The sequence below is a fragment of the Mixophyes fleayi genome, chromosome 6, assembly GCF_038048845.1.
Source record: "Mixophyes fleayi isolate aMixFle1 chromosome 6, aMixFle1.hap1, whole genome shotgun sequence".
Taxonomy (NCBI): Eukaryota; Metazoa; Chordata; class Amphibia; order Anura; family Limnodynastidae; genus Mixophyes; species Mixophyes fleayi.
The window spans coordinates 164177278-164202444 of NC_134407.1; the positions used below are offsets into that span (position 1 = coordinate 164177278).

The window sequence follows — 25167 nt, forward strand, 5'->3', positions numbered from 1 at the left end:
ATACACTGTCAGTATCGTTAACGGGGATAGATTAATAGTGCCCCTAATAAACACACACTGACCCTCACGATCTGTTTAATAAAATAATAAAAGTTAAGTTTACGAATCAAGTTTAAGTTGTTTACGATTCAAAACTGACACTCCCCTAAAATTTGTAGTATCAGAGGCATTAAATGAAGAGTATTAACCAGGCTTTCATCCTGGATTGTTCTGTCTGTTATATAGGCACAAATATTTTTATATAAATTTCAATGCATCTATATTTGCATATGGTAGCTTGTAGCTAGCTCTACAACAGCTGTAGAGATACAGGTTACACAAGCCTGCCCTATACTATACAGTAAATTATATATTACACTGTTGACCCACGGTAGGTATGTATATATATATATACACACACACATATATATATATATATATATATATACATATATATATATATATATATATATATATATATATATATATATATATATATATATATATATATATATATACACATATATATATGCAGCATTCAATGACAGGAGTTGAACAGTTACGGAGAGAAGAGCTGTGTACAGGCACAGCTTGGCATGTCTCAGATTAAAGAAGTGGTTCACATTCAGGAGTGAACAAATTACAGTACAAACGATAAAAATTAATATATGTAGTGTGTGGTTATGAATTATAATACATAAATGTGCAGAGAAAACCAGTAAATATCAGGTGTGGAATGGCAGAGATTAAATACTGTTTGCAGCATACTTGTGTCCATTAAATGCATGCCTGTGCATACAGTAACATTTCATGCCCACCAATGTCCCACGTACACCATATACTAGTGGGCACTGACATGCCTCACCCCTGCCAGTTCCAGGTAGATCAAATAGCATCTGCCCAAAATAACATAATCAAGTACACACATTTTCATGACCACTATATGCAGACTGTGCTCAACTTAACTACATCATGTCCACCAATCTAATGGCTATTATATATGGCCAGTGTCCAGCATAATATGCATTATGCGCACCATAGTCCCATACCAACCATATACAGGCTATGCCAGAGTAACTGCCTCATACCAATCACTATCCTCTGCCTATTGTATCCAACCCCAACAATCATAGCTTTCAAAATGCACAGTATAGCAAATACAGAATGTGGAATCCATAAAACTAATCGTAGCTGACCTATGCCCACCAAATTAAATGTTGTCACGAGCATAATAGCCTCATATCCACCAATACAGCCTGTTCTGCCCACCACAGCAGTCCCATGACTTGATCTCCTCCCCTACTCCCTGCATTTCCCCAGTGTCCAAACATTTCTCATCTCTTTCTTAATACCACAAATGAAGAGGTTATCTACTCTCCCACTCGTCCACTTAATCCTGTTCCCTCACAAATCAGCCACTCTATCTCGTGTTCATCTCTGTTTTAACATCTAATCTCTCCTAACCACTAGTAACTTTCCATCATTAGTCAAACATGTGGTTATTACTCCTACTATGATAAAGATAATTCTGACTCTAATCTGAGTCCCAAGTATTAACTTTCATTTCCCTGCAGGCTTCTTGAGTGGCTTGCCTACACTTTTCCTCACAATCCTACTAAACCCTCCATTTCCAACAGTCCACAGAGACTGCACTAATTAAGACAGTTATTTGACCACTGCTAACTTTTTATTCTCATGAACATCTCTGCTGCATTTGACATTGTTATCCACTAATTTCTCATACAAACACTATATTCCATAGGTCTTCGGGACACTGTCCTATCTTGGTTCTCATTCTTCTTATCAAACAGCTTCTTGAGTATTAGTTTCTCTGGACTTACCTAGTCCCACTTAGTGCCTGATTTTGGGTTCAGGCCATTCTAGGGGAATATGCCCCCTCGCCTTCCATGTCAAGCTAATATATGTTAGGTAAAAACAAACTCATCCTTAATTTTAAATCAGACTGCTTTCACCCTCACCAATGTTTATGTTCCTGTGGTTTCAAAACTCGGCTCCACTTGTCTTTTTAAAAGGGTCATGACACTCATTTAGTTATTATTAAAATCATAACTGTACAGTAGAATGGAGGGATGAACAAGCACTACTGAGTGTGTAGATTAGAAGGTGGAGGGGGCGGTTACGTCTGGGCATGACACCATCCTTGTGTCTCCTACTCAGCTTATCTTCAAGTGTCCGCTCAACAATGACTGATCTTCAGCCTTTACCAGGGGAACACGTAAAAATTAAAACCTTTAATTTTTCTTTCATGTTTTATTTGTAATTTGGAGAACAACTATTCTCTTATATTTAAAAAAAGGATTTCAGTCTATACATCTCCCTGTTAAAATTTTGCAACCCCTCTCCCCCCAAAAAGCCTTGTGCCCTAGGCTGCAGCCTATTGGATAATCAGGTCCTGTTCCCACTTCCTCTATTAGTTGGAGTACCAGAAAGCTTGGTCCTAGGCCCTTTATCGCTTACAGATCTATACCACTTCTCTTGGAAAACTAATCCTCATTCTGAAATCCAAATGAGATTATGACACCGAAAAAGGATCTACAGTGCATCTGGAAAGTATTCACAGCACTTCACTTTTTCCACATTTTGTTATGTTACAGCCTTATTCCACAATGGAATAAATTCATATTTCCCCTCAAAATTCTACACATAATACCCCATAATGACAAAGTGAAAAAGTTTTTCTGAGATTTTTGCAAAGTTATTAAAAAGAAAAAAAACTTATGTTGCAATATACTACACAAAACTATACAGTACACTAACCTATCCACTATGCCAAAGATAGGCATCATGGAGAAGTATAGGTTGAACAAGCCTGCTCTACACTACAATACACATTATACTGCCAAACTTGTTGTTCAGAGTGGAGCTGAAAAGAAACTCCCCATAGTGCTCATCTTTTCATTGTTCAATTTGTGTTGTTAGGTTATTTAGTTACAGGAGGTGAACAATCAATTAGAAAAGATCTGCATGTAGGCACACCTCCTGTCTGTCATCTCGATTCGAGTTTGTTCAGCATCAAGGGGTTAATGTGCCTTATAATGAATAAGCTCTGACCTCAAAACATGATCATGTATGGCATAATGTAAACTGAAGAGTAAATTCTAACAATATTAGGTGTGCTAAATGCCTTCATATAGGTCACAGAACTCCAAACTGACTTATTTTTTTTACCTGTGTACATTATTCTTTATAATACATTTTTTACATACAGATTTTGTTGTTTTTTTTTTACAAATAAAAAACAAAATCCCACAAAAAACACCAACAACTCACTACAAAGAAAAAAAAAAACGCACACTAAAGGGGTCAATTCAATTCCGTAGTAATCTTGCAGCTATGTTACCGTATGATACTGCAGATAATGATCTTTGCTTATATTGGTTAGCACCTCAAAGCCAAAAATGACAATAAATGCATATGGAACCTCACAACTAATTGAATCAGCCCTTAGTTGTCAACATCAATATATGTACATCCAAAGACACAATTTTATACTGTTTGAGACTTAAGAAAAAAAACAAAAAACAAAACAACACACACATACCCAACAAGTGTAAACGAACACACACACCATGCACAGCTCCCCCAATCATTCACTCTTCTGCCGATTGCTGGTAATGACCCCATGCTCAGTGTTACTAGTGTGTACATCTCACCACACGTTGGTTTCGGTTGCAGCAGTACATATATGAAATTGTATTAATGTGACTGATTTTCAGTTTCTAATTTAACCCTGAGTTTTCTTACTCCTGTGTGGTGGACTATCCCATTCACTGTATAATGTCAGAATATGCCAAGTAAAGCATGCTATTTATATAGATATTATTTACAGATGGGTCAATGATAAACTTACATTGACAAGTTAATGTTATTTTGCTATGTAAATGTATAACCATATCAATGACTAATATGTAACAGGTCATTTACTATTATAATACTAAAACATTTTTGTAAAGCATGGTAGCCTGGAGGAGACAAGGCATTTAGTATCTGTGGTCTAGTCAATACTCTATTTACTAGTACATTATTTTATTTATATTTATGAGATAGTGTTTGGCAACCCTGGACAGAATAGTAATTATTATTACTAGAATTCTCTTGTCTTATGTCGCACACTCCGTGCTAACTCTCATCGGGCACCATCGGGTGAGGACTGCTGTCTATCTTTCCATGGGGCATCTAGACTGGCTGTATCCAGATACATTACATGTAAGTTTGGAAAACGTACAAGTTTTTGTATACTAATAGGCTAGATAAGGTAGATGGTTTTGAGGATGTCCTCACATAACATGTTATAATGTATATTAGAGTGCGTTTGTGTAATTGGTCCTTGGCTGTTGTTTTGAACAGAGTTATTGTTGTGGAACATGTGTGTACATTAAATAAAATATTGTTCCTATTCACCGTTCAGGAGTTCTATTTTAGCTGCAAATGATCAAGTGACATGGGCACTCAGTTCTGCACAATAGAGTAGCAGCATAAACTCTAAATACAGCCCTGCTCGTTTATATTTAACCACAATAGGCCTGAGTCATTAAGGAGAGCAAAGCATTGAAAAGGAGTAACTTTTCACCTGGGCAAAACCATATTGCATTGGAAGGTGAGGTAAATTTAAAATGTGGGGACAGCTTTATAGTTGGGATAAGGTATGTCCTAGATCAACTTTAAGTTTCAGTGTAAAAATAAAATAAAGCTATCAAGTATTTGTGTTCTAGATGAAAAAAAAAAACAGACAGTATTTAACTTTTGTGCAAAATAAACTAATTTGCACCCCTTGTATTGTAATATGGTTTGTGGCAGAGAACATTTACTTCTTTTCTGCCTTACTTTTCTTAATGACTCAATGTGTTAGCTGATCTTAGGACAAGTAGTTCAATGTTATTATTATTATTTGATCCTATTAACCTTCTCTACCCGGCCTTGAGCTTACACTTCAAATGTGTCGACTTTCACTATTTAGCCCTATGGTACTCACTGTCATGGCTCTTCATTGCATAAACATCCACGGACGGGTCAAACTCTCCTGGCCCAAAGAATCGAGGGAAGTTAAGTAGATTCCCAGGGCTATCTGGGGGAGTGCCATATGAACAAATGGGATTCCCAGAGCCATCTTCACACTCCTCTTCCTCTGCCCGCTCCTCTACTTCCATCTCCTCCTGCTCTGCTCGATCCACATCATGTAGGCCCACCAGGAGGCTATAATCCATGATCTTCAGCACAGACAGAAACTGGGGTTGGAAAAAGAGCGGTCTGAACATGGCAATTATGGGAATTTACGCAAACAATTTTACCTGCGCAAGATACAACTTTTACTTTAAAGCTATACTATTAGCATATCACAGAATTTGTGCTAATTCCAATAAGGGACATTTATTTGTAGTAAAAGAAAAAAAATGAATATATACATTTAAAAAGGAGACGCCATTTATTTACAAAACCTTAAAATGTTATGTATTTACAGTTTGTTTCCTATGTATGTGCAAATAGTGGTAATAATATTTAAAGCCTAGATACTTTATAGAATTGGAATTAAAAGAAATCTCCTACTGCTTGGAAAAGCCTTTTTCAAAATGACAGCAAGGTTATCAAAATTAACCTCATGTTCTTTTAAATAGAAGGTCCACAGGGAAGGTGCTGTGGTCAGTTTGAAAAATGCCTATCTAAATAGGAGATAATCTCCTGTGCTGGATCGTTCCAGGCATAAGAAATATTGTTGAATCAGGTTCACAGGAGTGAATGTAATAATTTGTATTTCAACTTGCCTAACTTGATTTCACCCAAAATTAAAATAAATAGTTTTCTTAAACCAAAGCATTCCAACTAAGTTAATATTTAATAAAATATATCTATGAATTATCCTGTAAGGTTTCAAAATGCCCTCATTGGATGTTCAATATGTTCCTAGATGCAGTGTGGCTGAAGCAGTCATTGCTGTTAGCAAGTGGAGGTTTTTTTTAGAAGCCATCCACAATTATGCGCATCTAGCTAAATCTAGCTAGTGTGAAGTTATCACTGCAGGAATATTACTATACCAGCCATACCCAGAGGTTATCTACAATCCCTAATCTCTGCCCTCTCTCTCTTCATGACCCAGTTTTTATTTTGTTTACCGACTCCAGCTCTGAGTCTACTGAACAAGAAGGTTTTCCCTAGGGCCTGAGCTTGCAGCTAGTAAACTTGTCTCGGCGTAGGACTCCTGTAATTCTGAAACAAAAAAACTAAATGCAGTATTGAAAAAAAAAAAGAAAAAAAAATAGAAGTTACAGGAATCTAGTTCCAATAAGTCTATATATTCTAGATATGTAGGGAACCTGAATTCTAGACAAAAACATTCTGAGTTATAGTGTCCAGAGACAAAACTAGGGCTCTTCTGTTAATTATACACGATGCTCTAACTCTCCTGTGCTATGGTCACACTAATGGATTCTATAGTTACTCTACCACAGATTCTCTTTATAAGGCAGTGTAACATTGAACTTTTTAATATAGTGAAATGCCTATACTGGTCAAACTAGACCAATTTTTAGAATACCAGAAAAGCTGAAAGTACCATTTTATCCATTTTCTTACAGTTAATGACAAGTGTAAATACCATAGTTCTTTTTACATTCTTGCTGAAAGAGACAAAAAACAGATGGTTCCAGTAGAAGAGGAATTTACATGGCCTTAAATTACTGGCTTGGGAAATCCCTGTTGCAACTTTTACTAGATACATTACTTTCTCTTTGTAGCCTTCTTCCGTGATTTTTCTTATATATCTTTTGGTATAGTATTTTACGTTGTGGCTTTAAGATACAACACAAGGCAACGTTATAACAGCCAGCAGAGATATGTTACATTGCAGGGCAAGAAATAGAAACAATTCTGGCAACTAACTAACTTGCCGACCATATGCTCTAGTAAAAAGGCTGGAAATAGCGTCTGAACTCTCCTGGGCATCCCTAGCTATTGCAGGCAATCACAGTCAGGATATCCAAACAAGATGGTTGGTGTTTGGAATTGGTTCCCTGCACCTTATACACAGCAGGTTTGTACATTAAAGGTTGAAAGAGGCAATATTAACATAATTAATGAAGAAGAAAAAAAATAAATAAAAAACAATTCTGGATATAAATAATATTTTAACAAACTATTCAAAAAACATTGGTTAATATGACTGTAATATGACCATGTTCACTTTGAGGTTTAAATTAAAGTCAAATTAGTTTGTGAATTTTGTAAAATTAAAATAAATGTTAAAATATACACATTTGTGAATTCAAAGCAATAAAGGACCATTTACGAACTGCAAATGTGGAAAATTGCAGCACAAATGCTCTTTTGTGACATTCTACACGCCTAGCTTGGCAAAACTGTACCTGCTTCTATTGGTCAGCATACAGATTTGCTGGCCAAAATGGAATGGACAAGTCTGTGAGACAGCAAAACTCTATTTGTCAGATTAGGGATGTGTTCTTCTTGCGGTGGAAGGCAACCAATCTTTCTTCCCAGTAAAGTACTTGAATTTTCCATCATCTCGGACAGTGGATGATGTGGAGGTGTATACGGTGGGGTGCCATACTGCCACTTTTCCTAATGCTTCCATTGTAAAACTATCAAATTCCATTCACTTACATTCCATTACATATTTCTATACAGCCACTTCAACCACTGCTCTCTGGAGGTGCTGGAGACCAGGCTTGTCCCTATACATATAATGGGACGCCTTTTGCACCTTCCAAATTGGACTTTTGTTTGGAATCTCATAAGAATATCTAATTTCTATCATACGTGCCCAACTGTAAGACCTCAGAGTGACTGCAGTTGAACAGCCCTGACAATCTACAATTCATCTAAAATGTTTTGTTTTTTAAACTGCATGGAACTTGTAAAGGAAATTTTTAGTGGAACCATCCCAAACCCACATGTACAGCAAATACGGGGTATTTTATTTAAAGGATAACCAGCATCTGATCGGTTGCTATAGGTAATAACTCCACTTTTTCAAACCCGCAGCTTGATAATTTTACCCTCTGAGCTCTCATGCTGGGATGATTGATATCTCTCCACTTTTCTACAATAAAACTTTATGGAAGCTGTTCCATAGAGATATATTGAAAGCTATGACCATCTTAGCGGGTAAAGCTAGCTAGAGTTTGAGTCATCTTGGCTTTAGATAAAGATGGGAAAAATGAAGGGGGTGGGAGGGCACGTTTAAACTGAAGGTAGAGTTGTGCTTTAATGTACAGTATGGATTGCCCTCTGCCACTTTAGTATAGATTGCATACAATATGTATTTACAAAGTGAGTCAGACTGTAGAATTCCCCATGAGTCTATTGTCAGCTTGGAAAATGCAAAATTTCATAGCTCTTAACTAAAATTTGTGGAGCAAGAACAACATTAAACTCCTGCCTTGCTGAATATGCATGTCATGCACCCATAGTGGATGAGAATAAAAATTATCCTTTTTTAAAATGCACTCCGGAGTTTCTCCATACAGAATACCTTTTTTCTTTTCTTTAATATGTGAATCCTATTCTGGAGTGCACTATCTATGATATAATAAAAAGAGATAGGTGGACTATGAGATAATACCTAGATATAAAATAAAGAGTCCAGTGCAGATGCATAATTTTCTTTTTCTAGTGTCTATACTATAAGTGGACCTAGATTGGAGAGGGTTATAATTACTTACTAAACAACACTGAAGCAGTACTTTTGCTTTAAGTGTGCTGGTGACCAAAGAGATACTTTAAAAAATCTAATTTGTACTAGGCTACATCAAATATCTGATTTTTGCACCATGTTAATAAAAGGAAGTTACCAGATTTAAACAAAAACAAAAAAAAAAACCAAAGAGGAATTTTGTTACTCACTGTAAAATCCATTTCTCTTAGTCCATTGGGGGACACTGCGAGACATTGGATTATAGTAGGTGGTTGTAAACTTAAAGTGTTGGGAGGATAGCTCCACCCCTACTATGCTCCTCTCATGGGAAACCATCCACAGTTTTTAAATAACAAAGCCCAGAAGAGAGGGCCTAAACAGGGAAAACACCAAAACAGGCAACGATGAAACCAATCAGAGCAAAGGGTGGGAGCGCAATGTCCTCCAATGAAGAAAAATGGATTTTATGGCGAGAAACAAAAATCCTCTTTTATTCAGTGAGAGACAATGGGGACATCCCAAAACTGCCCCTAAGAGAGGTAATACTCTGAAAAAGCGAGCATTTTGAGATGCAAAGCCCTGCAACTTGTGGAATTGTGAAAAGGTGTGGACAGATGTCCACATAGCAGTCCAGCACAACTGCTCGGCCGAAGCACCGCAACGCGCCACCCACAAAACACCAACAGCTCTGGTTGAATGAGCTTTTATGCCCACCAGCACCAGCCGAGCAGACTGAATGTGCGGCAACCGAATAGTGGAAGTGGTCCAAATATCAAGAGACAGCGTGTGCGCATCATACAGCACAAACAAATCAGAAGTCTTGCGAACAGAAGCGGTATGGTCCATATTCAAAAACAGCATGGACGGACCTAAAGATTGCGAGAGAAGAATAAGTCGGAACAACAATCTCTGATTTAAAGTGAAAACGTGAACCCACTTAATGAACAAAAGATGGGGCACTGGAAGGGGTAGGCAGGATACCTCGCCTTTTAACACTGAGATATAAGACTTCCACACCTTGCAAAATTAATTAGCCAAACTGGTTTTCTTGCCTTAAGCATGGGCTCAACCACCTTGTCAGACAAACCCATATCTATCTATCTATCTATCTATGACATTAAAAACCAGTCACTCTAAAACTGGATGAGAAAATAGAGGCCCTAACTTACATGGTCTTATCACAGAGGCAGAAAGCATAATGGACCAGCTGCTCTGTTGAGAATGTCTACTTACCACAATCCTCTTGACCAGTCCAGAAGAACCAGGATGACTCAATTAGCCTCTCTTTATACCATCTAGAGAACACACAGAAGTCTGGCTAATGAGAAAACAGGTAAATCAGGTGAAAATTCAAGTAATCAACATGTCTACCAAGAACGTTAGAATGCCTTTGGAAACTTAGTTCCGGCGCAGAAGCGCTCCACCTTGTGAAAAAACTTTCCACCTGAAGGACTTACCTGCTGATAAAATCGGTCTCCTAAATTTCCACTACAGTGATGAGAAAACCACCACAATGGCCTGAACATTCCGATCCACCCATTGCAATATTTTGTAGATTTCTTACAGGGGGCTCTTGGTGCCTCCCTGATGGTTGAGGTAAGCCACTGCTGTGGCATTGTCTGTAAGAAAATTTACAGCTCTGTGTCGCAAGAGATTGTGGCCTCAGACTACAGTATTAAGGACAGATCCCTATTCCAATCCATGTTTTGGGAGCTTTGACTACACCCGAGAGTAAACACCCTGAGAATGAACCCCCCTCTCCCGGCCCACAAGGTTAACATCCATTTTCACCATAGTCCACTCCCAATGGTAAAAGGGTGACCCCTGATGTGGCGACTCAGCCACCGGAGGAGCAAATGAAAAAACCTATGGAGATAGTCAGGAAAAACTAGATGGAGAGATGACTAAGACTAGTTCCATTTTGACAGGAGTTTGATTAAAACTAATTTCAGAGTAACTGTGTAAATGAAGCTGCCTTGCAGGTCATGACCATTAACCCTAAGACGTTCCTGCAAAATGAACAGAGGTCTATCTTCATGACTATAAACAATATTGTATTCTTGCAGGAACAGCCTATAATGTCAGGTGTCGACCAGCAGCCCCAGGACACATCATTCACTGAGAAGGTAGATCCAACCAAAAGATTCCAAGGTCTATACGGTTTCTTGCACCTAAGTCTGAGGCAAGGTCCTCTCATGTAACCATAATTGACATGATCTTTGTGAACATCCTTGGTAAAAAGAGCCATATCGAAAAGCCATGCAAAAAAATAAAATTGAAAACCTAGATCTGAATGGCAAATCTGAGAAGACACCGATGTCCTTCTCAGAACGGCAAAGGCGCATATTGACGATTCTGACAACCCTGAATTCATTGAGTTACTCAATCTTGAACATGTCCACCCAGGCTGGGTGTTAATGGTTGCCAACTTCAAAAGGGGACGGAAATAATCCCTCTGGCTTCTGGACTGAGGCCTTATGGTCTTCATAGGCAGTAAATATGCCTTCCACCATTGAAGGTGGAATAGAACCAGCAGTCCCAGAAAAGAACCAGACAGGCTGCCACCACACAAACCTCAGTTGGCAGATTTGCCCATTCTGCCGACCATTTGTCTGAAGGTCTAGCAGATGAATGCTTGGCTGATCAAACCTGCTTTTTCCCCTCTGTTTTCCATATGGAACAAAAGTAGTGTTCTCTAGAAATTCATATCTTGCCTTCTTCACACAATGAAAACTGGAGCAACAAGGGGCAGAAAAGGCCTTTCTTTTCCTTTATGGCATGGGTAATAATCTTAGCCAAACCTGGACCCTTTAAGAATGACAGGGACTCCAAGTCTTCCTAGACTCCACATCTGCTCCACAGGTATTAAGCCAAAGTGCCCTGCATGCTCAAAAGACAGAGGCTGAAATGCTCACCCCTATGAGACCATCCCTTCCCTACTTAGATGTCTCATCGGTGTGCTCCATCAAGACCAACAAGTCAGACCTGGGCCTGTCAGACAGCAAGTCTTCAGCAAGCTGTTCCAACCCCCTTTCTACCATCTTATTATCCCAAGCGGAGGCTAACTGGTCTAAAAGAGGCCCAACCACCATGGAAATGTAAGCACATATGTCCTCAACCTTCTGGTCCATGCCATCCTTAAGGGCTGCAGCGCTGGAAATAAGAATAGTGGGTCCCCTGGATAGCCATGCAATGGGGAAGCTACTTTGAGAGAAGACTCTCATGTAACTGTATCCTCACTGAGCAGAGGGGTCAGTACCCTACGTTTCAGCCTAATCCTCTCTTCATAAACTCTGAGCAAAATTACTGATTCTCTTCTTTACCAAACGAAAACATAAATGCCATGCTTTCTAAAAAGAATCTAGCCCAGCACAGGAGGAATGCTCAAAGTTTGAATTCCCCTAGGCCAAACAGTCCAATTCAAACCAGTACTGAAGCGATACAGGACTTTTGCTTGCGTGATGTAGTTGGCGCAGCAGACTCCAATATCCACTCCTAGAGGAGACAGACATGAGCCCCTGCACTGACATCACCAGACTTCTAGCCCAAGCTGGTTTGTCATGTGGAGCTGCTACAAGGCCCATAGACTCTCAGTGCTTGGGTGAACAGGTTTTTCCCTGAGGTTTCTGTAGCAGCAGCAGCCAAGGGGGGAAATTTTCTCACCTGTTGGGGACGTGTGGCTAGCAGAGTTAACTCAGCAATGGACTGGGCCAAGAGACCTAGCCCAGGCTGGCACTTCCAAGTTGGTATCTAGACTCATCAGCATGTGCAGCAGCTGACCCACACACTGGTATGCATAAGGTGTCCCCGTCTGACTCTCCCAAGACAACTTGAAGCAACAGCTAGGTCAGGTAAAAAAAATCTAACTGACAAGCCAGGATAGCGATGATACATAAAGGGAAGGATCCTCATTAATGTGCCAGTTATAGACCTATATCACTGCTTAACACACATATCAAACTTTATGCAAAGATCCTAGCTAATTGTTTAAATGAAACGCAGACGATATTCTCCTATCCCTCACCCAGCCCAATAATTCTTTACCGGCCATATACCAGATAATCTAATAATATAATATGGCATCCTGTCGGGCTATAAAATCAACTTCTAAGGGGCGTATTCAATTGTTAGCGTTAACGCTAACAAACGAGCGCTCAAAAAATCTTACCGTTAATACGGTAATTATTCGCGGAATTTCAGCTCGCAGCCCCCTGAGCGGCGAGCTGAAATGCCGCAAGTAAACTACCGTATGAACGCTTTTCGCGCACAATATTACCGTATAAATATTATATTATATTTTTTGAGCGCTCGTTTTTCACCACATATGAAAGATTGTGTCCAGTCAAATTTTACACTCGAATAGCAACAACACAAATTAAAATATTTAGGGTTGTTCATTACTTCTTCGGACAGCAATTTGTATCATCAAAACGTTCCCCAGCTTATCTCCAGAGTTCTTAACACCTGGAGGAGATGTATTATGCTAGGAGGGATCACTGCAATTAAAATCAGATTCCTAAATTGCTCTCCCAGTGAGAGTTCCAAAAATAGGTTTTGAAGACGTACAATACGGCCTTCCTAAGATTCATCTGGAATGATAAATCTCCCAGTATGTCTATGACCATCCTTAAGAAGCAGATTCTTAGATGTTAAATTATACTACCTATAATGCCATCCAAGTCAAACAGCAGCTACATTCGCTTCCTACAATAAATACCATACCGTGGTTAGACTTAAACTAACCATTACAAAGTACACAGCCTCCATATGGGGCCATAAACTGACATACCAGCCTCACTCAAATCCTCTTCCTCTCTCTCAAATTTTGCCTGTCTATATGGTATTATTGTCAATCCCAACTCAAATTATCTTCCCCTCTATCCCCTTCGTCCCATTATGGAACAACCCTGCCCCCACTGCGTAGCTTTTCCTCTCCTCAGTTCAAATTGGGCCCATGATTAGAAACAATTGGGCCACTCTAAACAATATTTATCAAAAACTTTCCATTCTGTTCTTTGAATTCTTCTAGGCGAGACGTTTCCTAATATCTCTTCCTCCTGCAGACTTCCTGAGAGACCGAACTCAAGGTAGGATATATTCAATCTATAAACTTGTTAATTGACATTATCCTTGGCTCTCGGGGACCCCATGAGAGGAGAAGGGATGGGAAAGGGTCCTAGATGAGTCTTGGGGGGGAGTGAGAGAAGGGTTTTTCACATTTTTCACAAGCTCTATTTCAACACACATTAAGGAAGCAGCACATAAGCTTTACTATAGATGGTATTATATCTCAGATAAACGCTCCAAGACATTCCCTAACTCCATTTCAAACTGCTGGCGGAACTGTGGACAAATAGGCACACTTTCACATTTGGTGGACTTGCTCCCACATCATCCCCTTCTAGAAAAAAGACTTATCCATTCTCAACTCTCTTTCTGACCAACAGATTTCTAAAGACCCATGGACCTTCCTTTTCTCCTGCCCCCCTAATCAGATGAAAGCGCACACACAAACAAATTGGTCTCTCACATCCTTGCTACCGCTAAATCCGTAACTGTCAAAAATTACAAACACCCTGCTCCCCCTACTATCAGAGCTCTCAAAAACATTGTTTGGCACATCGCAAGCATGGAAAGTATCACATTATCTACATGGTAAAGAACACAAATTCAATGCCATATGGGCCCCCTGGTACATGATGGAAAGCAGCAACCGTCCACTTTCATTCCCCACCTTAACTGTCCGCTCATCTTGTACAGCATACTTGGGGCCATTTACGGGTCCCCCGTGCCATATGAATCTCTGAGGTTTGGTACACCATTGCCAATCTTAGATCTTTTTGTATCTTTGGTTCAAATATCTACCTGTATTACCTTGTTTTTCTTTGTATAGTGTGCATTTATTGATCATTCCGGTCATGTACCCCACCCCCATTTACCCTCCCTTTTCCCCCTACCAGTTTTATTGTAAAAAAATAAAAAAAATGATTACATTACCTGTTCAATAGTTTAATATGACTGTGTACACGTGTCTTTTATAAATGAAAAAGAAAAACAGACCACAGCTTCTCAGTGGAATACACCAACAAAGATATCAAACTATTACAACTCTGCCAAAGGTGCACAGAAAGGTATAGCTGGCAATCAGCAAATGACTGTCACTGCTGGCATGCTTCTCACAAGATAAGCGAGCTCTAAAGGTCAGGTGATGTTGGCTGTGAGGGGTTAATCACCTCCCCCCAGGGCCCAGCACAGATCTAGTTGTGGCCCCTAAGGATGACCCCTCAGAGCTCAGACTGTGCCTTGTGGAGAAAAATTACTGGACAGTGTCTCCAACATAACCCAGCTACTACACTCCTGGTCTGCAGGCCACAGAAAGTAGACAACCGTAGCTTCAGAAACCTGTTGGCAAATTAAAAGAACTGGCATCCTTGCGGAAGAGGGGTACAGACGGGTAGGAGTTTCAAGTCTTGGTGTAGAAATTTAAAGTGCCCCCACTCCTCCCTGAACCTATATACCCCAAGGTCTGCAGTGCCCCCCCTCCACACACACAATTGGAAGAGAACATTAGATGCATCTAATGACACAGGTGCATTGTGGGAGATTGGCAAATTCTGAATTGCAAGATATCAGTTCTTAGTAATGAGTATCAGCTCTCACCTCCACATCCCTTTTCAGCTTCTCCAGAAATATCTTCTTGTTCTCCTCGCCGACATGTAACTTCTGTCCTTCATTCAAGAAATCGTTATCTTTAAAGGTGGGCAAATCCTTGGCCTGCGGATTAAGGGAGACAGTGGCAATTTAAGCCTAATTATGCAAGGATTTTTCGAAGATGAAAAAATACAAGCTACTGAGAGAGGTATATAATTTTCAAGGTTGGCTGTAATAATAAATAATAAGCAATACTAAGTGTTTGTTTAATAATAAGTGGATGTTCATTTATATACGTAGGAATTAGCTCGCACTGGGGCTCTCTATATAACCCATATGAGTACCATTACCCACCTTTTCTTTGTCGCTGGCTTCTCTGGACACAGTGGAACCCTGAAAGGAAAACAAGACATGAGAACATGACACCTGTGCTAGAATCATTTCCATAAAAATAAAAACTATGTACATGGCGTTATCTTACCTTTAAGTCATATTTGCGGTGGACTCCAAGTCGATGACTGAACACATTCCTGGTGACCACCATGTAGGTCTCTACTCCATCCACTGTAAGTCGGTACATACCAAGGAACTGAGGAAGTAGAGTGTTACCATGACACTCCACTATAAACTGCCAAGAAAGAGAATTGAATAGTGAATGGTCTTTGCAGCTATAGAAAAAATGATGCAATGAGACAGAGAAATTAAAGTGCAATTGATAAAAGGACAGGTTTTGTAGGAGTGTACATGAGACGCAGAATCATGTAAAATTTTGGTACACCCTACAGATACAAATATAGAAGTAAAGAGTGACTAAGATAAAGGGTAGTTTAATACAACTGCAGCTACCTGGTGATATTTTTTCAGAATATTATGCATCTCAGCCACATCCTCACTAGATATCGTCTTGATGACAAACCGCCGATCAAACGTAGTGAGAAATCGTGAGCCGAACCTCCCCTGGTTTTCGCTATTCACAGGTGCACTGCGGGTCAAAGAGTTCTGTGGATAGAACACCAAAATCAAAGCATGGCTACTTCATCTGTCCCTAATCTACAAAGTCAGCTGTGTTCATCACACATACCTGGTAATCCTGGTCATCAATCCCAAACCTCTCTCTCAGATTACGGAATACCATGGGACAATACTCCTTAAATTTGAAGCGGCTCGGCAGGTTCTCCCTAGAAACATTACAGGTTTTCAGAAAAAAAGTTAATTTTTTATTGCTCCAAAAATAGAGAGCTTTTTACAGTTTTACATATAATATTTAGATCAGGGCTGTTCGAAGACAGTTGATATTTAATGTCTCAAGTGTGTGACTGCACAGACTTAAAGAGTTGTTGTTTTCAAGAGAGTGTAGATTAGTACAAGTATCATTACATGGATATTTCTCCATCAATCACAATCTACAACAATTGGAGGAAAGCCATTCATTTTTTTTCATTGTGTTGCAATCCTTGATTTGAATTACACTGTCTCCTGTAGAAACAGGTACAGTTTTTGCTCATCCTATCTCAAGAACACCCAAAGAGCATGAAAAACAAAGATGTCCACTAAGTGTTCATTTTCTGCAAGAATTACTCTCATTCCAGAAACAGAAATACTTACCATGCACACCCCATTTGTTGGAATGTAAACAACCACTGGAATGCAGTTGTCACAATTCCTTTTTATTGGCTGTTCTACCAACATGTTCTAAACCTTTCATTCATACAACAAACATACCTAGAAATATAAAAAGCTGTTGATCCAAGGGACATATTGTAAATAATCACAACGTGATATGCTCAGCAAATATAGATAACCAATTTTGTATCACCTTTTTCCGATACTTTTCCGTGTTATGGAAACTAAATGGTAAACAATTGGTGTGCACAGTGAAAAATAATCAGGTTTTGATTGTGTTCATATAATGAAACAAAAGGTATTGCCAAAATATAAGTTGCAATACATGTATTATTTATTTCCACACCTACTTGTTGAAAAGGTGGTTATCCACTTTGATCTTGCTGTACGCTTTAAAGTCATCTGGCATCAGCATGACTGGAACAGGGACATTACTCAGTTCATTGATCTAAAAGCCAGAAAATAAACTATTTAGAAGAAGCTGAATGATAGATAGGATAGAGAATATATGATTTTAAAAGATATCAATAAATGCTCATGACACATCCAATTTTAATGAGAAAATGGAATACTTGAGTACATTTTGTCCTGGTCAGTCTTATTTAGAGTAAACATTAACATAAACAGAACTATTTTCAAGTCATTGTTTTCTTAATTTTAAGAGTTCTTCAGCGAAGTAGATATCATCTATTTAAAGAAAAGGCTAGACCCTAGGTTCCCAAAGTGTGCGCCGCGGCTCCCAGGGGTGCCGCGGCGCTGTCAGAGTTGCCGTGGCCAGGAGGAGGAAAAAAAAAAAAAAAAAAATTACCAGTCTGGCAGAGCCCGGGACCCAGCATCCTCCTCCCTTCTCACTGAATGTCGGGCGTGACGTCATCACGCCCGACATTCAGTGACAAGGTGGTAAGAATTGCTGGGTCCCGGGCAGCGCTGAATTGGTAAAACAGAAGAAAAGACAGAAGAAATAGAAGAAAGAAGGTCAAGTATGGTAAGTAAAGAAACGGAGGGGAATGGTGATAGGAAACAGCAATGGAGGGGCAAAAGAATGCAGTGGGGGCAGAGTGCGTGGAGACGAAGGAGGGCCCAGAGTGCGTGGAGACGAAGGAGGGCCCAGAGTGCGTGGAGACGAAGGAGGGCCCAGAGTGCGTGGAGACGAAGGAGGGCCCAGAGTGCGTGGAGACGAAGGAGGGCACAGAGTGAGTGGAGACGAAGGAGGGCACAGAGTGCGTGGACACCAAGGAGGGCGCAGAGTGCGTGGAGACGAAGGAGGGCGCAGAGTGTGTGGATATGAAGGGGGGCACAGAGTGAGTTAGCTGTAAATTATTCTTTGACAGAAATATAATTGAAAAAAAAAAAAAATATTCTTTTCCCTTGAATTTGTGTGTATTATTTTTGCATACAACTAAATATTTCTGTCCTGACATAAATACTTATTACGTTTTTTTGACCCAACTAATCATAAAACTGGACTGCTTGTTAATTATTTTGGAGGGGTGCTTTCAAAAAATTATGGAGACTCTAAGGGTGCCGCGAACTGCAAAAGTTCCACTGGGCTAGACTAAGCTTAAAGTTGCTTTCAGGGGTTTTTCTTCAGACAGGTAAATGGCAGGATGAGAATGTTCCTCATTGTGTTAAAAGCTATGAAGAGTACTGTATGTCTAAGTTAATACGCAAGTTATGTTATTAATTTTGTTAAAACTCCTGTAAATATTCTCTACAAAGTTCTGATGTCGTTGCTTATAATTAGTGAGATTGGATGTCATCACTTCAGAGTTCATTAGAACGAGTGTATTATAAGGAATAATGTCTCTCCATAGTAAATTATTACAGATATTCGAAGTCATCTCAGAATTTCATGTACGGCGCTGCGGATACCTTGTGGCGCCTAACAAATAAACGATAATAATAATAATAATAATTCGGTGACCTGTATAAAAGAACGCCGCAGAGCACTGCAGTGGCTTCTAATACCCATATAATTTACGTTAGTGAGTGCTTTATCACATATATAAAAGTAATGTATGGTTACATACACACAGATGTTTGATGAAGACAGAGGTCACTTCACACTGACTGTTGCCTGATATTGGAGGTCGGTAAGCAAGACCGCAAGCATGACAGATCGTAATAATAAGTAAAATACTAAAGAGTCCATTTATGAAACTGTGATGAGCCAAAAACTCGGAATAAAGAAAGATTACGCAAACAAGTTATTTCATTTGGTAAACAAGGCACCAGGGAAGTGAACAAATTAATATGCATTATATAAAATATACTCAAGGTCAATAAAACGATTTGTCTAATAAGAGGTTTACTGCCTGGAATTAAGCAAGTGATGAGGGGACATTTTCTGCAACTAGGAAGGCGGGGGGGGGGGGGGGGGGAGTCAGTCATAAGTCAGTCATAATTAGTAGTTACGTTATTGCCAAGGAGGGCAAAAGATAAATGATAAGTATTTACCGTGGATGCACCATTCACCAATTTATATTTTACATTAAAATGAAAAGCCCCTGGTCTTCAACATGGCCCAGAGCGACTATCTGCACTTTGCCCGACTGCTATTAGTCACTAGTTTACATTTGATCGGCTTACATGTCACTGACATTGAAGGTAGTGTTTTTTTTTTTTATGCAAGCACAAGCGGTTTATATTAAAATGAAAAACAAAAGCACAGACACACGCAATTAGGACACACACATTATACATACTTTCATAAGGGTAGAACAAATGTGGCCCTGAATGCAGTTATTGACATTTAGTCCATCTTTAACCCAATGACTGATCCAGGAAATTAATTATATTGAGCCTGATTCATTAAGGAAAGTTAAGCAAAAGAAAGTAAGGCAAAACCATGTTGCATTGGAGGGAAGGTAAATTTAAAATATTATGGCAGATTTATTTTTGGGGTAGGGTATGTCCTAGATCAACTTTAAATTTCAGTGTATAAATAAGGTGTGCTACATTAAAAAACAGCCAGTAATTTTCCTTATGTGCAAAATAATAAACTAATTTGCACCCCTTGCATTGAAACATGGTTTTGTCCAGAAAACTTGAGTGAGAAAACTTACTCAATTTTTTGCTTAACTTTCCTTAATGAATCAGGCCCACTGTCATTTATAGAATAAAGAATGATATATTTTCACTCAGTACGGTTAAACTGTCCCCTGCTTTATTTTTAATGTTAACTTCCTCTAGATCAATGTTTCTCAAACCCAGTCCTAGGGACCCCTACAAGTGCATGTTTTCCAGGTGACAAAGGAAATGATGATACTACCTGTGGATCTGTTACAATGTATCAGTCACTAATGATTACACCTGTGCTAAAGCAAGGAGATATGGAAAACATGTATTGTTAGGGGGTCCTAAGAACCAGGTTTAAGAAACACTACTCTAGATTCACTGAGAATTTTGAATATGGGTGGAACTAGATTTGACTGTTGACTTTTTCCACCCCACTGAAGATAAGACATGTGGCAGTCAGTTTTGGGGATCTGGACACCCATCGATGTGTACCAAATGTAGCTGGGCAGGCTAAATTACAGGGTGAGATCATCGTCAGAAAGGATTTCCCACCATGACAGAGGAACTTCGAAACAACTGAATTGTCATTATATAATCGAATCGATTTGGGTTTCATATACAGTACATCTAAATTGTCTGGCAGTTTTGAAGAAAACGATAATTGTTGATAGCTTTGCTATGTAAGAGCTCATGTGACTTTTTAACCACAGTAGTATTACTGCTGTTGAATTGCAAGGGGCCACTGTGCTATGCAGCGCAGGACAGTGGAGACAACAGGGCATACATAAAACGGTATACAAAATATATGCAGACATGAAAACAAAGGGTACGGAGGGCCCTGTTAATGAGAGCTTACAATCTAGTTGGGGTTGTAAGTAAAAACAGAACATGTTAACAGCATAGTGTGAGTAGAGATTCAACAGACTAGGGGGCAGATTTATTTCTCTGCGTTGTTCTTTAGAACAACATGGGGCGCGCGTTATTACTTACGGCTCACAGACCTGCGAGCAAAAATCAGCGTTGAAATTACAGTAGTAACGGTAATAATGCGCAGCTATTACCATAGTAACGGTAACAGTCCCCGGCCCGCGTTGTTCTAAAAGTATTTTTAACAAATTAAAAAAGGTTACCAAATTCAAATAAAGACTGCTTTTTTTTACCTAGTTATAAAAGCTGTTGGAATATTTTTAGGCAATGATTGTGCTTTAACTTTGTTTCTCCATTTTTATGTATTCCTTCTTATTACATTTACATTTTTAAACTCACTGCTGCATTATACAAATATAATCAATGTAATATCATTTTGCCCCACTTGTATTGCATTGATACATTCGATCCTAACAGACAAGTTGAAAAATGTGAAATGCTGTATTATAAACTTGCACTGTTAGATAATGCTTTTATCTTATATAACTTTGTGAACTTTTTTTTGTAAAATCAACAGCAACATTTTAGAAGTCATGGTTTCCAATCTCAATGTTATAATCAGGATATATATATTTCCTGTGTCGAGTTTCTATGTTCTCCCCGTGTTTGTGTGGGTTTCCACCAATGCTACGGTTTCCTCCCACACTCACTGATGGGTTAAGCGATATATATAAATAACTGTTAATATATAAAGATAACAAATGTTCCTGTGCCTGACTGCCAACTAGGTATATATGTATAAATTACAGATGGGAGACTGCAGGACAACCCCCACTAACTAGAGGTTTGGCAGCCCTTATTAAGCCAGGTGTAAATTCACAGTTTGAAAGATACCTTCCACCGCACTAACAGTAGAGGAGATTGCAATATCATAAAATACGTTTTTCAAAAGATTATGTGCCACAATGTCCAGGCAAGGCAGAAAATAGTCACGCTTAATGAGTTAATGGAAGTATTTCATAAACCAAAAATACCAATCAAATATTCAAGCCATCACACTCTCTGACAAGGGCATGTATGTATACAAATTGATATACAATATGGTGCTTCTCTTAATATAGGGCCATCTTACCCCATAGCAACACAGAGCAGAGCTGAGTGTACACTATTTGGTTACGTCCAGCGACAGGCCAGTCATTGATATGAATATGCATAGAAAGAGAAGGAAATATATAGGTGTGTCTCAGTTGCTGCATGGTTGACACCTACAACAGCACTCAGGAAGAACATAAGTATCATTATGTTTAGATACATATTCTGAGAAAAAAATACTACATCAAATAGTACTACTCTATTTTGGATACCCCTACATCAACATAGAGATAGTTCTATACCTTCGATTTCATTATACTGTTAAAGAGGCATGTTCACTATATCTCCCTTATTGTACACACCCTCCAGAATATACCGACACGCTATAAAGAGTAAAAAGACAACTTGTATAGGAAATATGCCAGTTACTATTTTGCTTACCTCCTACTTCAGCACTCCTAGCAAAAGTGGCAGGTAATACACAGGTATGACACAGAAAATCTCCAGACTAGCTACAGTACTGAATAAATACAGGGATGGATATGTACCACTTACCATATGGTTCACCCGCCTCTGATTAACATTCTCAGCTCATGAGGGAGAAATATATATATATATATATATATATATATATATATATATATATATACACACATACATACATACAAACGTCAAAATCATTGTCTATTTTAACATGTATTTAATGATGGGTACCACCCTTTTGTTCAGCACCGGGTTGAGATCTTGGTAACAGAGTGCCCTGTTTAATAATTCTTGACATATATATGGGGTGGCGGGGTGTAACTGTATATCAGGGGCAGATGTGCAGATGATATGTAGATACAACATGTGAGGGCTGATTTTATATTACATAGTTGCCACTTTAGGCAAATAGTTTCCAGGAACACTTTGCAGCTGAGCTCTGGTTCATCTAAACATGTCAAACACAAAACTGTTCCACATACCTTGGAGCACTACAATCCTCATCAGACCATGCTTCATAGAGTTTATTATAACATACATGTTTGCATTATACAAGTCCATCTTCAATACATATAAAGAATAAAAATTAGGTGGTAAGAATTGCATCTTATATGTGGAGAATGTGCAATTTTATTGTGCAGTTTTTCAATATTGAAAGGGGGACATTTGCACGTACAAATCTTTAAAACCTGGGACTATGCCTGCAAATGAGGAACAGTTGTCACCTATGGTACAGATGATATATTGGGGTGTAAGTGCACACATATATGAATGGATAGGTCTGCATATAGAAGGACCCAGGCACACAGATATAGGGATGGATATACTCAGAGGGTACCCTGCTTACCGTGTGGTTGACCCCCCACATCAGTACACTCAGGAGGGGTTCGCTGGCTCGGAAGAGCTTGACTTTTTGACACACAAAATGCTTTTTCTTGGTTTTGGTTTTACTAGCGGTGCCCACGGTGTTGCTGCTGCAATTGGAGGCCATGATCCCAGTGATCTCCCGAGAGCAGTCCAGAGGCTCGGCGGGGGCACCAGGGGTGCGGGCTCTATTGGCACAGATCTAGTTACCGGGATCCCCCCTCCCGGGGCATTGGCCCCCAACTACCAAGATCTCATGTCCCCAGTCTTCCGACCTCAATCCGGTCCAGCCGGATCAATCGGTCCGGTCCTGCCTCGGTAATGTGACCGTTAGGCAGCTCTCGGTCTAATTCTCTGATGCTCTCAGTCCCGCTCCCCGACTGTCAGTGCGCCAGTGCCGCCTCTGTGCCAGTTGTCACAGTAAGCCATGCAAATTCTCCCAAACACCGAGCTTAGAGGCGACCGCACGCCGCGTTCCCAGTCCCGGTATGGCCTTCCTGTAGGTCTAGGTCCGGTGCTCCTGGTAGAGCCGGTCCGGTCCCCGCTCCGGACAAGATGGCTGCTGCTGTGGGCGGTGCGGACCGCGGCATGTTGGGCGGCTGGCAGGGGGAGATGTGGGATACAAGACTGCGGATACAGGGGGAACAAAGCTGTTTACATGGCTACCGATTCTCTTCAGATCGACGTATTTCTTGACAGTCCGCAGTAATGATATAGAAGTGGTGTAACTGTGTTCTGATAACCTGCGGACCGAGAGGAGGACAGCACACCCCCTAGGCGAGCGTGTTCAATGGGCCAGTCCGAAAGAGGCTGACAGATTGCACCGTGTACATAGGATGTGTGTTAGATGTGCTGATAAACGTGATAAAATAGACTAATAGTATGAATGATATATGTTGCTTATGTATATTATATACTGGGTACATTAGTTCAGGATAGGTAGGTTGTCATTCTTGTGGCAATATTTTCTAGACCGTGTGTATATGGAGCACTGGTTCTCAGGGAACATGTTCCTCTGGCCACATGGGATATTTGTAGGCAGTTTATATATTTAAAGATTAAATAAATGCATTAATGCCAACATTTTTAAATAGTTAACAGGGTCACTCCTGCAGAGTAGGTACATTTAGGCATATCTGCAGTGTACTTACTGGGCGGTCCTTATTGCCCTACTATCATCACCTTAACATGACCACACTGGGCCATGCTTTATTATTAATATTACTATTTTTTTAACCATTTTTAATGTTCCTCTCCAATCAATATTAAAGCAGCATTCCCACTTAATCGGTCAGTTTTCTTTCATAAAATGCTTTCCCTTTGTGGAGGACCTGGAGCTGCATCAATTTTTCATGGGGCTTCTCTGTTTCATTGGTGAAACACCCTCAAACCATTAAATAACTGCAGAATGGGTGTGAGCAAGACAACCAAAAAGAAACTGAAGTCTTTGTGACTGGCTGCTTGCTGGTCTACATTGTCAAACTATACTTGCCTACTCTCCAGGAATGTTTGGGAGACTCACAAATTTCTGGGACTCCTCCTGGACTCCCGGGAAAGAGCAGACCACCCTCCCGGATCCCAAATCTCCTCTTGTAAAGAGGGCGGGGCCTTGATGATGTAATTCTTGTCCTCGGCCTCACCAGGCAAGTCCTGACAACGAGATTTGTGTCATCATGGCCCCCCACTGCGCGACGGTGTGATTGCATTATTGAGCACCAGGGGAGACTGTGATGATGCAAATAATATGGGTCAAACACCACTTCGCAGCCTCAGTGTGTGACGAAATATGGACCCCCAAGGAAAAACAGCTCCATGGAGCAGTCAAAAATTTCGAACACAAGTATTTAAAACCATTTAGTTAGTAAGCAGACCCCCAGCCGTCATCCTACCCCTCTCCCATCAACTGTCCTTGGTTATCTGGAAGA

The 25167-nt window shown here is 39.8% G+C and overlaps 1 protein-coding gene across 1 annotated transcript in view; it reads right to left on the reverse strand.

Moving 5' to 3' along the window:
- PIP4K2B (phosphatidylinositol-5-phosphate 4-kinase type 2 beta) overlaps positions 1 to 23829 on the reverse strand; it is a 39319-nt gene extending 15490 nt beyond the window's left edge. Inside the window, exons 1-8 of the mRNA XM_075177043.1 lie at positions 23226 to 23829; positions 17269 to 17366; positions 16377 to 16473; positions 16142 to 16294; positions 15777 to 15923; positions 15650 to 15688; positions 15305 to 15418; positions 4973 to 5225 (exon numbers count right to left, since the gene is read on the reverse strand). Coding sequence (XP_075033144.1) covers positions 4973 to 5225; positions 15305 to 15418; positions 15650 to 15688; positions 15777 to 15923; positions 16142 to 16294; positions 16377 to 16473; positions 17269 to 17366; positions 23226 to 23369 — 1045 coding nt within the window. The 5' untranslated portion in view covers positions 23370 to 23829. The remainder of the gene's footprint in view (positions 1 to 4972; positions 5226 to 15304; positions 15419 to 15649; positions 15689 to 15776; positions 15924 to 16141; positions 16295 to 16376; positions 16474 to 17268; positions 17367 to 23225) is intronic.
- Between the last annotated feature and the right edge of the window lie 1338 nt (positions 23830 to 25167).